Below are 13,307 nucleotides of genomic sequence, written 5' to 3'. Positions count from 1 at the left end.
TAAGGGGTGGGGGGGGGGCGGGGGGGTAAGACTGTTGTCCAAAAAAAAGGGCATGGAGGTGAAGGTGAAGGAACAAGAGTTCGAGGTTATGTCGTGCCCGCAATTCATGCAGATGGGCATGAGACCTTTGCTGAGTACAAGACATCAAGCATGGTAACAAAGTGTGGAGATGGTGGAACACAGCAGGGCCAGGGAAGCTTACGTTTTGGGTTGGGACCCTTCTTCAGACCTGGCCTGCTATGTTCCTCCAGTTCCACACCCCGACTCGAGCATCGACAGTCCTCGCTTGCGTTGGAGCTGCATCTGCGCATGTGCACGGATCGGTGCACGCGCACTAGGGTGTGGGCGGCCACTTTGGGCGGTTGTCGAGGTGTGAGATCGTCTGTCAGAGAGCACGGTAACTTCACTCTTTAAAACAGACAAAAAAATCTGTTTGTTCTTCTTTAGGTGCAGAGCTACCAGTCCTTCGGCGGTCTCTCAAGACTCCCGCGTCTTGCGCGTTGTGTTTTTTTTGTAGAAATCTTTTGAATGTTTCCGTTTGTTGGTTTTCAAAGCCCGGGGGTTGATGAAGAGTTTCGAAAGCTGGGTCATCAAGGGAAGTTTCTAAATGACTAACCAAAGTGAGGATTGCTCCGCGATCGGACTGGCCACGCAGTCAGCTGCGAGATGGGTGTGCTGAGTAACCCCGACTTTGGGTGATTGAAGGCAGGCGGCTACAGCATACCTGTTGGGTTTTGTTCATCAGTCAACTGTTCTGTGTTTGCTCTGCAGCGAGGTGACCCGCGAGTTTCACTTAGTCTTGTTCAACACAGTTCTTTCGGTTTTTATTAGCTTGTTCTTGTTGCAGTAGTTTTGGAACCACACATATTCCAGACCAGACAAGGATAGTTGCTTTGCTTTTGTAAAGAATTTAGGTTTGCACACCGATCTCCTAGTTTCATGGTTAATTTTGCCATCGCTGAGGTTAGTTGTCTTTATCGTGGGGTTACTAATTCAATTTAAGTTCCACCAGCTGCCATAATAAGGTTTTAATGTGTGATTCTAATGTCTAGTAGTAGTCTGTGTCTGGATTAATATTCCAGTCAAACGGAAAATTGGGAATATTTCGTTAGCTTTGTTTAAACAACTCCCATCAGGCATTATGTTGAAGGCACAGAAATTTGGATATCCACCAAATTCTTTGCAACAAAGAAGGTAACGCCCTGGAAAATTGATTGTGTGATATCTTAAAATATGCAAAACAAATTCTGAAGGAAATCTTATTTGAATTTTTAGTTAATGCATCCACGATGGACAACAATGAAGTGAGCAAGCAACTGTATGAATATTTTGAATTCAGTGGAATCACATTTTCTTCACCGCTACATTCACTTGAACTACTTGAGTGGCTGAAAGATTTTGACATGGATCCAGATATTCCACTCATTGTTTCATATCCTAAATCTGGTCAGAATATATCATAATTGAGTATAATGTCTGCTGCAGAATTAAATCTTTTAAAAGTACTCTAGTTTTCTCTACTGTTACCTTTTTGCTATAAAGATTCATGATCGCTGGTTACCCTCCAAGTTATTGTAAAAATGCATTGAATAGATGTGCTTTACTAAATCATATAAAACGCAAATGTTTGCTATTTATTGTTGGTAGATGCATTCTGGGTTTCGATGGGGATAATAAACTTGCAACAACTCAACGTTTAATTCATTGACCTTTCTAAGTTATCTGATGACATGGGGTAAAATAGTGTTGCTCTAGTGTTTGTTTATCAGCCAATATATACATTCTTAAGGTACCATATCACAACACAATTTCCAAACTTCCATTCAGAATCTGAATAATTGGAGAGCTCTTATTTATCCTGAATATGACTGTGTCGGGGTGCACAAACAGGTGTGGGAAATTTCCAATCCCAGAACCTTCTCAGCCCTGGTCTGCTTTGTCTGGTGATTACTGGGATAAACTCAACAGAAAAGTCACAGGGTTGACTAGTATATCTGCTTCAAAATTTCCCAGGGCCCAATTGTCACTAGATTTAACATGGTTTCTGTGCTCACAGATATGCATGAAGCGGCTGCAGTATTGACTGCATCTCTTATTTGAATGTTATCCTTCTGCCCTAATCCCAGATATCCTGGTAAGTGTGTAAGCAGAAATCTTAACCCTAAAGTGTGAGGCAATTGGGCTTTTCCTATCCCTGCCTACCACAGGGATGTAAGGTTACAAAATTCACTCTTGTTAAATAGGCCTTCATTGTTGATCCTGTGTTTCAGTAACAATGCTTGAGAAAATTATTTAGAAAGTACTGGTATGATTGTGAAAGCAAAGAAAATGGCCCATGCTGACAGTATAGTATTTTGAGCATCCATTTATTTCACTGACATAATGATAGGTAGTGTGCTGTCAGCACATTCAAAATATTGACACGACCAGTGCTTTAATCCTCCTGACAATCTTGTAACCATGCAGTGGCTGCTTTCGGCCTGTTGTAATTGATAAGGAAGTGCACAGGAATCTTACAACTTACATCAGCATTGAAGAAGTTCCCACACCAACATAGGGAAGTTTAAGACACTGTCCTTCAAGCTGTTTTCATCAGTTTTTTTTTATACGTCATCTGATTCAGGAACTAATTGGGTGCAGCAGATGACAAGCCTGATTCTAGCCAATGGCAATATTGATTCTGTAAAAGACAAAATTCTCAAATATAGAGCTCCGTGGATAGAATTTGTTCCATTCAAACCAGGTGACGTTGACTATCAGCTGCTGACAACGCACTTAAATTACCAGATGGTTCCAAGTTCTGCGAAAAATAGAAAGACAAAGGTAGGTTTTATAAAAATTTCAAAGTTGAAATCGAGTAAGAATTAATATCTAATAATGCCTGTGATTATACTGATTACTCTTTTTTTAAAGAAAAAGTTGCAACGTTTTCTGGTGAGAGTCTGGCTCAGATTTTCAGAATAAAGCCTCAAAATATTTTTGTCTTCACGGGAGGTTGGTGAAGGCAGCATTTATCACTCATCCCTAATTACTTTTGAGAAGGTGACAGTAAACTGCCACCTTTATCCACAGTAGTCCTTGGGTGTACATATACTTAGAAGAACCATGCTATTCTTGTACTGATGTGGCAGCAGATTGATAACATTTCTTTAGTTGATGTGATATATTTTCCATTGCATAGACATCTGTCCAATAATAAGCTGAATTTATATGAAGCCACTGAGAGAGAGTGGTATTGATGGGGTGTTCAGCCATATAGAATGGTGGCAACAGGTTCCAGGGACTGATAGACCCACTCCTGTCACATGTTCCTCTGTTTCTGCGTAACATTCTTTATTTACTAGTGGGATGTATGTGGTGCCAGCTATCCAGCATTTATTACCCCTATCTAGTTACCCTTGAGAGGATGGTGGTGAGCTGTTGTCTTGAATCATTGCAATCCACATGCTGTAGATTGACTCATAATGCCCTTAGAAACAGAATTCCAGGATTTTGACCAGTAGCAGTGAAGGAAATGCAACAAATTTCCAGGTCAGGACAGTTATTGGCTTGGAGGGAACTTGCAAGTTCCCATGTTTTTACTGCCTTTGTCCTTTTAAATGGAAGTGGTCATGGGTTTGGAAGGTGCTGTCTAAAGGATCTCTAAACTAACATTATTATTCTGACGACTTTCATTGTTGATTAATGTGATAGTTAAGGTTGTGTTAAGTAACAACAGGCATTATTTAATTTTCAAACCCCCAACATAGGCAGGCTTGGAGGCACGACAGGCTAGGTAGGGTGACATGGTGGTTCAGCGGTTAGCACTGCCTCTCGCCGCCACCGACCATGTTTCAATTCCACCCTCGGGCGACTGTTTGTTTGTGTGGGGTTTACGTGATCTGCCTGCGTCTGCTTGTGTTTCCTCCAGGTGTTCCGGTTTCCTTCCGCAGTCCAAAGATTTACAGATTAGCTAGATTGGCCATGCTAAATTGTATCCAGAAGTGTGCAGGTTGGGTGGATTGGCTACAGGGAAATGGAGGGTTACAGGGATAGGGTGGGGTGGTGGTCTGGTGTTCAGACGATCTTACTGAGCCAAATGGCCTGCTTCCACACTGTAGGATTCTGAGTGACTCTGCAGGAAGGTGCTTGCTAGAGAAGTCTGGTCATGTTGGAATAGAGAATACTCAATGGGTGACCTGTAGAAGGAGTTGAAATCATTACTATTATTTCAACAATGAGGTCAATCTTTTAAAGAAGAGAGTGAGATTTACTGTTGACATCACATTAAGTGGGGAAATGGAGTTAAAGGAGCCCTGGCCAAAATCATGGAATTAGCTAGTGAAAAGGTGTGAATTCTTTTCATTCACCGATGGAACATGAGTGTCGCTGGCTAAACCAGCACTCGTTGCCCATATCTAATTGCCCTGGAGAAGGTGATGGTGAGCTGCCGCCTTGAACTACTGCAATCCTTCCTATGGTGCTGTTAAGAAGGAAATTCCAGATGGTGGTCTTTTCATTCCTTGTTCTTCTAAATGGTAGAGCTGGTAGGTTTGGAGGTGTTCTGAGAAGAGCCTTGGTGAGTTACTGTAATGCCACCTTGTAAATGGCAGTAGTGCCATTACTTCTTCATGGTGAAGAGAGTGAATATTTGTGCTGGTGATGATGGAATGCCAGTCCAGTGGGCTGCCTGTCTTAAGTGTTGTTTGAGCTGCACTAATCAGGGAAAGTGTGTAGTATTCCATCACATCCCTTACTTGAGCCTTGTAGGTGGTAGATGCTTTTGGGGAAATAGGGGTGAGTTGCTTGCTGCAGAATTCCATTTGACCTGCTTTTGAAGTTTCTATGTTTTTGGTTAGTCCAGTTCATTTTCTGGTCAGTGGAACTTCCATGGTGTTGATAGCCAATATATTGCCTGTTGTTGGAATTCCCTAAATTAGGGAGAAAGACTCAGAACACTTTGTACAGGAGCATTTTAAGTGTGTGCTTGAAGATAAATCGACACAATCAAGGATAAAGGTGACAGTAATTCTTGAATGCTATTTCACATTAAACTGAGATTAGGATAAAGAGTAACAAGTTTGAAACAGCACATAGTATGTAAAGCAGCAAGGAAGTGTTTCTTTTCTCTCAAACACAGAAAATCACTGGAAAACAAGAATGGGTACCTGCCAGGTGATATGGGTCTTTTTTGTAGGATTAGTTTTAAATTGTCTTCCGTGCTTACGTGCCTTGTGATCTTGGGAACCTGTTCTGTGTTTTCTTTCAAAAGCCTACCTTGGTCTTTACACAAGGTGACAAGATAGGTACTTACGCATTCTGCAAAAGGCTAGAAGAATCAGTTTAATAAAGGAGACAATGCAAAATCAAAATAATAAGAATGAAACTAGTGTGGGGAAAATGATGAGAAAAATGAAATGGTTAAGTTATGCCTCAGAAGAGACAAAAATGAATTTTTGCATTTGTTTGATTTTTTTTCCAATGCAGATTATATATGTTGCCAGAAATCCCAAGGATGTCATAGTGTCATTTTACCACTATCACAATTGTCATCAGTACTTGAAGACACCAAAGGATTTTTCTGAATTTCTGGAGCAGTTTGTTGAGGGAAATGGTAATGTTTTACAATTAACAGTTCAGTTTAGTTCTCACAAATATTAATTGAGGAAAATCTTGTTTGAAATGTTCAAATGTGTTTCTGAGTCATTCTGTTCTTTCATGCATTTTTTCTTCAGGATCGGATTAGCAGGTGAGGCTGCTCAACTTTGGAACTGAGATGACTAGTCTTCAGCAACCACAAGTATCTTCCTTTGCTGCAGAATTCCATTTAACCTGCTTTTGAAGTTTCTATGTTTATATGGCTAGTCCAGTTCATTTTGTGGCCAATGGAACTTCCATGGTGTTAATAGCCAATATATTGCCTGTTCCCGAATTCCCTAAATTAGGGAGAAGGATTCAGAACACTTTGTACAGGAGCATTTTAAGCGTGTGTCTTAAAGATAAATCGACACAATCAAGGATAATAATGGTGATAGTAAAGGTAGTGCTGAGCCAGCCGGTGAAGGCTGTCAGCGGTTGACTAAAATGTGGTTCACAAGCCTGTGTGTGAGTGAGTGTTCATCTAATAGATGTGGCAAGTCAAGTCTGACATGGGATGACCCTTGACTGGCTAACTCTTTAACAACACTGCTGATCGAGCTGGGTGGTTCCCTCCCTACTTCTGTCCCGGTGTCAGATGGATGCTTAATAACAAGTCACCCATGAGAAAGTTGGCCATGCAACCTTTTGTAGTACTCTGCTAATGATGCTATGTGAGGCTGGCACATGCCAGCTTTACTGTATCAGTAGTCTGATTCAGTCTGTGGAATGGCTGCCCACCATCTCAAGTTCAAGTGCAAGAAACACTGCGTAGTGCTTTGTCCGTGTTCCATTGGGTGAATGATCTTTGGTGCATTTACAAGGAAGGACAACTTTGATGTATATTTCCCTATCTATTAGTTATCGTTTGTTGATCAAATACAGAGTTGAACATGACATCAGTTTCCCTCACTCATTTGTATGTCTTCTATTAACCCACTTTCTATGTTTACGTGATGATGATGGGTTACAACGAATCAGGGCTCACGACTGGAGACGGAACCTGAGAAATGGCTGTCACGTGCAAGGAATGCAGGAAGTGTGCACATTACCAATTCCTGATTTGTGAGTTAGGGATGAAAAGTAACAATGCATACTCTTTTGTACTTGGTGCTTCTTGGTCTCTTTGAGCTTTTTGCCTCACTCCTCCTACTGCTCACTTGTTGCCCTGCATTGCCCATGGCCTGTGGCCTGTTTTATGAGACTTTGTCTCATTTGACCAGCAGCCCTGCCAGTAGAGCCATCTGAGTCCCTCTACCATTGTGTGCCCTCTCTCATTGCTGGTGTGCATAATGAGCGTAACCTTCATCTCTCACTCACTCTAGGTCTGATAACTCCTTGCTGTGATCTTCCATCTTACAGCATTACAGTCATGGTTGAATTAAATGTGGGGTCTGTGTGTTTAAGTTGTGCTCAGTAACTTGTCAGCAGGACCATGGTGAACAGCTACTACGAGCACAGCAGAGACTGAAACCAGTGACATAGGCCAGGCTTTTCTTTCCTATCGTGGATATTGTTCAATTGCTGTAGTCACTCTTTATGTTTATAGGGTACCTACACACAAACATCTCCAGTATTGGCAAATTGGTGGATCAAGGTAGGGAGCATTCGTTTAAAGTTCACTTGTTGATGTTAAGCTTGAGCAAAAGTCTCAATGTTCCAATAGAATTTATCTGACCTATGCAGGATTTGCTTCTGTTCGCACAGTAGTATGGTGTGGGGAAGTAATCTTGTTTGTTCGTACATCACCCTGCTATTTCATTCTTTGCAGTTTTCTCCCTGTCCTGGTAGCAGTAGTGGCGGAGACTGACCCTCTGTTGTTTGTGTTGTGTGTCTGCTGAGTAGGCCTCCATTGATTCCAGCCCTACACCCATTGCCTTACCAGCACTTGAATGAGAAAATGTCATTAAAAACTTGACTTTTTGAATACTTTTCAAAGCTTACCATTCAAAGTACCTCGGACTACTATTATGTATCTTGTAGATTGTGGCAGCAGTGATGCCATCACAATATCACTATAATGGTATTGGAGGTACTGAATGTTTAATGTTGTCATTGTGGTACTACTGGAGTAGGTTACTGTGTTCTGTATGACATGGCACTGTGTTGTTGGAGCTGCAACCAATCAGGCAAGTGGCAAGTATTCCATCAGCTGCCTCGTGCCTTGCAGATGCTGGACAGGTTTTGGGGCCTCAGTGTACAAGTTAGTGCCACAAAATTTCCAGCCTCTGACCACCTCATTTATCAAACTACTTTTGTCTGGTTCAGTTTCTCATCAATGATGATGACCCCTAGGATATTGATAGGAGAGGAATGCCTCAAAGGGATTAGATTCTCTCTTGTTGAAGATGGTTGTTGCCTGGCACCAACATGGCACAGATGGTGCTTGCCGTTATTAGCCTAAGCTTGTGTCCTTCCCAGGTCCTGCTGCTTAAGGACATGGGCTGCTTCACTATCTGAGGAGTGCCAAATATTGTGCAATCATCACATTCCTGCTTCTAACTTTGATCATAGAGTAAGGTCATTGATGAAGTAGAACGTTGTCGGGCCTAGAACAACCGAGAGGAACACTTTTGGCACAACTTTGGAACTGAGATGACTAGCCTTCAGCAACCACAGCTATCTTCCTTTGTACTAGCTATGATTCCATCCAGTGGAGCTTTCCCTGACTCCATTATAACTTCAATTTTACTGGGGAATCTTGATGTAACAGTCAAATACTACATTGATGATCAATCCTCGATCTCCATTGCTGGAATTAGCTCTTCTGTCCGTGTTTGGACCAATACTGTAACGAAACCTGGAACCCAAACTGGATGTAACTGAGTAGAATATTGCTTAATAAATGCCACTTGATTTCACTGCCAGAAACCTTTTTCCATTACTTAGGCGATTAAGGGCAGACTGTGGTGTGATTTGTAGTTTTTTTTTGTTTTGGAGAGTACACACCTGGCCAAATTCCACCTTGCTGTTTAAATGACAGTGTTATAGCTGTAATGCGGCATTTATGCCAATGGTCTCAGTGTCTCATGACTCTCCCAGTTTTGAGACCTTAGATCCACTCAAAATCAGTTCCATTTGGTACTGTGGTAATGGTACACAACACGACAAATGGTTTCCTCAGTGTGAGCATGGGTATTTGTTTTTTTTCCAAATTCTGTGCGGTTGTCACTTCTACCAGTATTATCAAGGACAGCTGCATTCTCAACAGGTACATTTGAGGATGAAGTCAAGTAGATTTTTTTTTCTCCTGTTGTGGGTTTCCTCATTACCTACTGCTGCTGCTCAGGTATACAGGAATCTCCTTTAGAGCTCAGCCAAATTGGTCACTAGTGGCTTTACCAAGCCACCCTTAGTGATAAACACACAATGGGGATGCAATGCCTTCATAGTAGTATCGTTAGACTATTAATCTGGAGACCCAAGTAATGTTCTGGGACCCAGTTCCTATCCTACCATGGCGTGGAATTTGAATCCGATTAAAAATCGAATTTAAAAATGTAATGATGATGAGCATGAAACCATTGTTTATTGTCAGGAAAAAAAAACCTGGCTCACTCATGTCCTTTCGGTAAGTAAATTGCCATCCTTGCCTAGTCTGATCTAGATGTAACTGTAGACATACAGCTACATGGTTGACTTGCGCCTGCTCTTTGGGCAGTTAGAGTTTGGCAATGAATGATAGCCTAGCCAGCAATTGTCCACATCCTGTGAATGAATTAAAAAAAGGTACGCTCTATTAACCTTGCCATTCTATGCTCCTTCTAACTGTTGTGAAGTTGAGACTTCGTAGGATCCCAAATCACAGCTGAGACTCTTAGGGAAACTCTCCCAACTGTGTGATGCTGGATGGCGAGATGAGAAATATCCAGGGCTTGTGATTGTAGTGTGTAGGACTTCATCTGTGTTATCTTTCTGTGAGAACAACTGTACCCACCTGTTCCTTGACTACTGTGTAGGACGGCTCCTTCCTCTTTGGCACAAGCAGTAGATGTCAGAATAGGACATTGCAGTGGCTGCATCTGTCACTACCAGTTTTGGTGCTAAGGTTTGTGCTGTCTGGTGCCATTCGGTTTCATTCCATTTTGACTTTTTACAACTGAGTGGCCTACCAGGCCTTTGAGGCATTGAAGAGGTAGCCATTTAGGTTTGGAGTCATGATTATGCAGAGCAGTTAAGGATAACAGTTTTCCTTTCCTGCCAGAAAGATTTTCATAACCATCAATGATGGTTTCATGCTTGTGAGTGGTGAAACTAGCTTTTCATGCCAGATTTATTATTAATTGAAACTAAATTCATCTATGATGATGGGGTTTGTACCCATGTCCCTAGAGAATTAGCACTAGATTACTAGCGCAATGATACTAACATTATGCACTGCTTCCCCTAAGCATGTTGAACAATTTATAATGTTATTAAGAATTAAAGTAATCAATTTAGGATTTTCTTTCAAGTCACTAGTGTGTGGATGGTTACAAGGTGTCCAAAACAAAGCAATCTGAATGTGGTTTGAATAGTGACTATGAAACCATCACCTCATACTAATACCAGAATCAGTTGAAATTTGAAGTGAGAAAACCGAAAATTATCATCTGCTTTAAACAAGCCTGAAAAAATGTTGAATTTAACCAATTTGAATGTCTTTTAATTATTCAGCACGTGTAAGGATTTATATAAGTTCATATTGCATATTTTAGTGAGGTTTTATTTCTGTGCTGGAGTTAATTATGTATTGTTTGGAATTTAGAGAAGCATAGAGCGGGAGGTGGTCATTGACTATCTCAGGAGATTCCGTGCACAAACAAGAACCTTAAAATCTAAGATAATGGGAACTGCAGATGCTGGAGATTCCAAGACAACAAAATGTGAGGCTGGATGAACACAGCAGGCCAAGCAGCATCTCAGGAGCACAAAAGCTGACGTTTCGGGCCTAGACCCTTCATCAGAGAGGGGGATGGGGGGAGGGAACTGGAATAAATAGGGAGAGAGGGGGAGGCGGACCGAAGATGGAGAGTAAAGAAGATAGGTGGAGAGAGTAGGTGGGGAGGTAGGGAGGGGATAGGTCAGTCCAGGGAAGACGGACAGGTCAAGGAGGTGGGATGAGGTTAGTAGGTAGCTGGGGGTGCGGCTTGGGGTGGGAGGAAGGGATGGGTGAGAGGAAGAACCGGTTAGGGAGGCAGAGACAGGTTGGACTGGTTTTGGGATGCAGTGGGTGGGGGGGAAGAGCTGGGCTGGTTGTGTGGTGCAGTGGGGGGAGGGGATGAACTGGGCTGGTTTAGGGATGCAGTGGGGGAAGGGGAGATTTTGAAACTGGTGAAGTCCACATTGATACCATATGGCTGCAGGGTTCCCAGGCGGAATATGAGTTGCTGTTCCTGCAACCTTCGGGTGGCATCATTGTGGCAGTGCAGGAGGCCCATGATGGACATGTCATCAAGAGAATGGGAGGGGGAGTGGAAATGGTTTGCGACTGGGAGGTGCAGTTGTTTGTTGCGAACTGAGCGGAGGTGTTCTGCAAAGCGGTCCCCAAGCCTCCGCTTGGTTTCCCCAATGTAGAGAAAGCCGCACCGGGTACAGTGGATGCAGTATACCACATTGGCAGATGTGCAGGTGAACCTCTGCTTAATGTGGAATGTCATCTTGGGGCCTGGGATGGGGGTGAGGGAGGAGGTGTGGGGACAAGTGTAGCATTTCCTGCGGTTGCAGGGGAAGGTGCCGGGTGTGGTGGGGTTGGAGGGCAGTGTGGAGCGAACAAGGGAGTCACGGAGAGAGTGGTCTCTCCGGAAAGCAGACAGGGGTGGGGATGGAAAAATGTCTTGGGTGGTGGGGTCGGATTGTAAATGGCGGAATTGTCGGAGGATAATGCGTTGTATCCGGAGGTTGGTAGGGTGGTGTGTGAGAACGAGGGGGATCCTCTTGGGGCGGTTGTGGCGGGGGCGGGGTGTGAGGGATGTGTCGCGGGAAATGCGGGAGACGCGGTCAAGGGCGTTCTCAATCACCGTGGGGGGAAAGTTGCGGTCCTTAAAGAACTTGGACATCTGGGATGTGCGGGAGTGGAATGTCTTATCGTGGGAGCAGATGCGGCGGAGGCGGAGGAATTGGGAATAGGGGATGGAATTTTTGCAGGAGGGTGGGTGGGAGGAGGTGTATTCTAGGTAGCTGTGGGAGTCGGTGGGCTTGAAATGGACATCAGTTACAAGCTGGTTGCCTGAGATGGAGACTGAGAGGTCCAGGAAGGTGAGGGATGTGCTGGAGATGGCCCAGGTGAACTGAAGGTTGGGGTGGAAGGTGTTGGTGAAGTGGATGAACTGTTCGAGCTCCTCTGGGGAGCAAGAGGCGGCGCCGATGCAGTCATCAATGTACCGGAGGAAGAGGTGGGGTTTGGGGCCTGTGTAGGTGCGGAAGATGGACTGTTCCACGTAACCTACAAAGAGGCAGGCATAGCTTAAAATCTAATTTGGTACGAGGGGAGAGCTTTTGAAGATTGATCTGGTAACGAGGCTAAAAAGTACAGCTGTAAATAAACGGTGAAAGATTTTTTAAAAAAATTCAACGTTTAACAAACTACTTGCCATTCAGCATCAAATAATTAGAAAGACAATTCACCTGAAGTTTTTGAGGGAATTAAGGGATAGCCTTATATTAAAACAGGGAGCTATCAGGATTCTTTGCATTATAAGCTGAGTATTGAGTGTGTATTGGAAACCAGCAAAGAACTATGAAGAATTCGATAAAAATAGAATAGATTTTGCAAACAAATTAGCCAGAAATATAAAAATAGATTATAAGAATGTTTACAAATATCTGAAAAAGATGAGTGCGCACTTAAAGTAAAAGCTGGTGCCTTAAAAACAGAGACAGAAGAAATTATCATGGGGATTTGGTAGAGGCATTGAACAAAAGTTTTGGCTGTCTTCTATAAATAACGTAGCAGAAATAGAGAGTAACTTGTGGCTGATAGGATTGAAGAAATTTATGTAGCTAACAGCAGTGGAGCGACATTACTGACTGAAATTCCACAAAGCCCCAGGATTGGATTGCCGATATCCTTGAGTTGTAAAACAACTGCAAACAATGTGCCTACGCTGGTTGTGGTTTTCAACCATTTTTGACATTCTGGATAGGTCTGAAAAGAAGCTAGCAAATATAGCAGTTATTGAAGAAAGGAAACAGGCACCACAAGTCAGTTCATCAGGGGAAGTCATGGCCTAGTGGTATTATCACTGGACTATTAATCCAGAGACCCAGATAATGTTCTGGGGACCTGGGTTTGAATCCCGCCATGGCAGAAGGTGGAATTTGAATTAAATAAATATCTGGAATTAATAATCTGATGATGACCATGAATCTATTGTTGATTGTCAGGGGAAGAACCCATCAGGTTCATTAATGTCCTTTAGAGAAGGAAAATTCCATACGTACCTGGTCTGGCCTACATGTGACTCCAGACCCACAGCAATGTGGTTAACTCTGAACTGCCATCTGGGCGATAAGGGATGGGCAATAAATATTGCCCTCATCCCGTGATTGAATAAAGGAATAAAGGACACATCGCTCATGAGGAAATTGCAGAGATTGTTACTTAGCAATGCACTTGGAAAAGTATAGCATGATTAGGACAAGTCAACAGGCAGGGAAATCATGATTGACTAATATATTAGTGTATTTAGGAAACATTCGATGAAATGTGT

The 13,307-nt window shown here is 42.8% G+C and overlaps 1 protein-coding gene across 3 annotated transcripts in view; it reads left to right on the top strand.

Annotated features, from left to right (window-relative positions):
* Positions 1 to 322: 322 nt before the first annotated feature.
* LOC125465049 (amine sulfotransferase-like) overlaps positions 323 to 13,307 on the top strand; it is a 29,215-nt gene continuing 16,230 nt past the window's right edge. Inside the window, exons 1-4 of one of the 3 annotated variants that reach the window (XM_048558120.2) lie at positions 323 to 397; positions 1,276 to 1,446; positions 2,624 to 2,823; positions 5,467 to 5,593. In XM_048558120.2, the coding sequence (XP_048414077.1) occupies positions 1,290 to 1,446; positions 2,624 to 2,823; positions 5,467 to 5,593 (484 nt within the window). In that variant the 5' untranslated portion in view covers positions 323 to 397; positions 1,276 to 1,289. Of the gene's footprint in view, positions 398 to 459; positions 776 to 1,275; positions 1,447 to 2,623; positions 2,824 to 5,466; positions 5,594 to 13,307 lie in introns of those variants that run through there. The other 2 variants (XM_059654307.1, XM_048558121.2) reach the window with 2 other exon arrangements.

This window comes from Stegostoma tigrinum, chromosome 24, assembly GCF_030684315.1.
Source record: "Stegostoma tigrinum isolate sSteTig4 chromosome 24, sSteTig4.hap1, whole genome shotgun sequence".
NCBI classification, from domain to species: Eukaryota; Metazoa; Chordata; class Chondrichthyes; order Orectolobiformes; family Stegostomatidae; genus Stegostoma; species Stegostoma tigrinum.
Note: the sequence above shows the minus strand (reverse complement) of the source record. Positions and strands in the feature narration are given on the sequence as shown.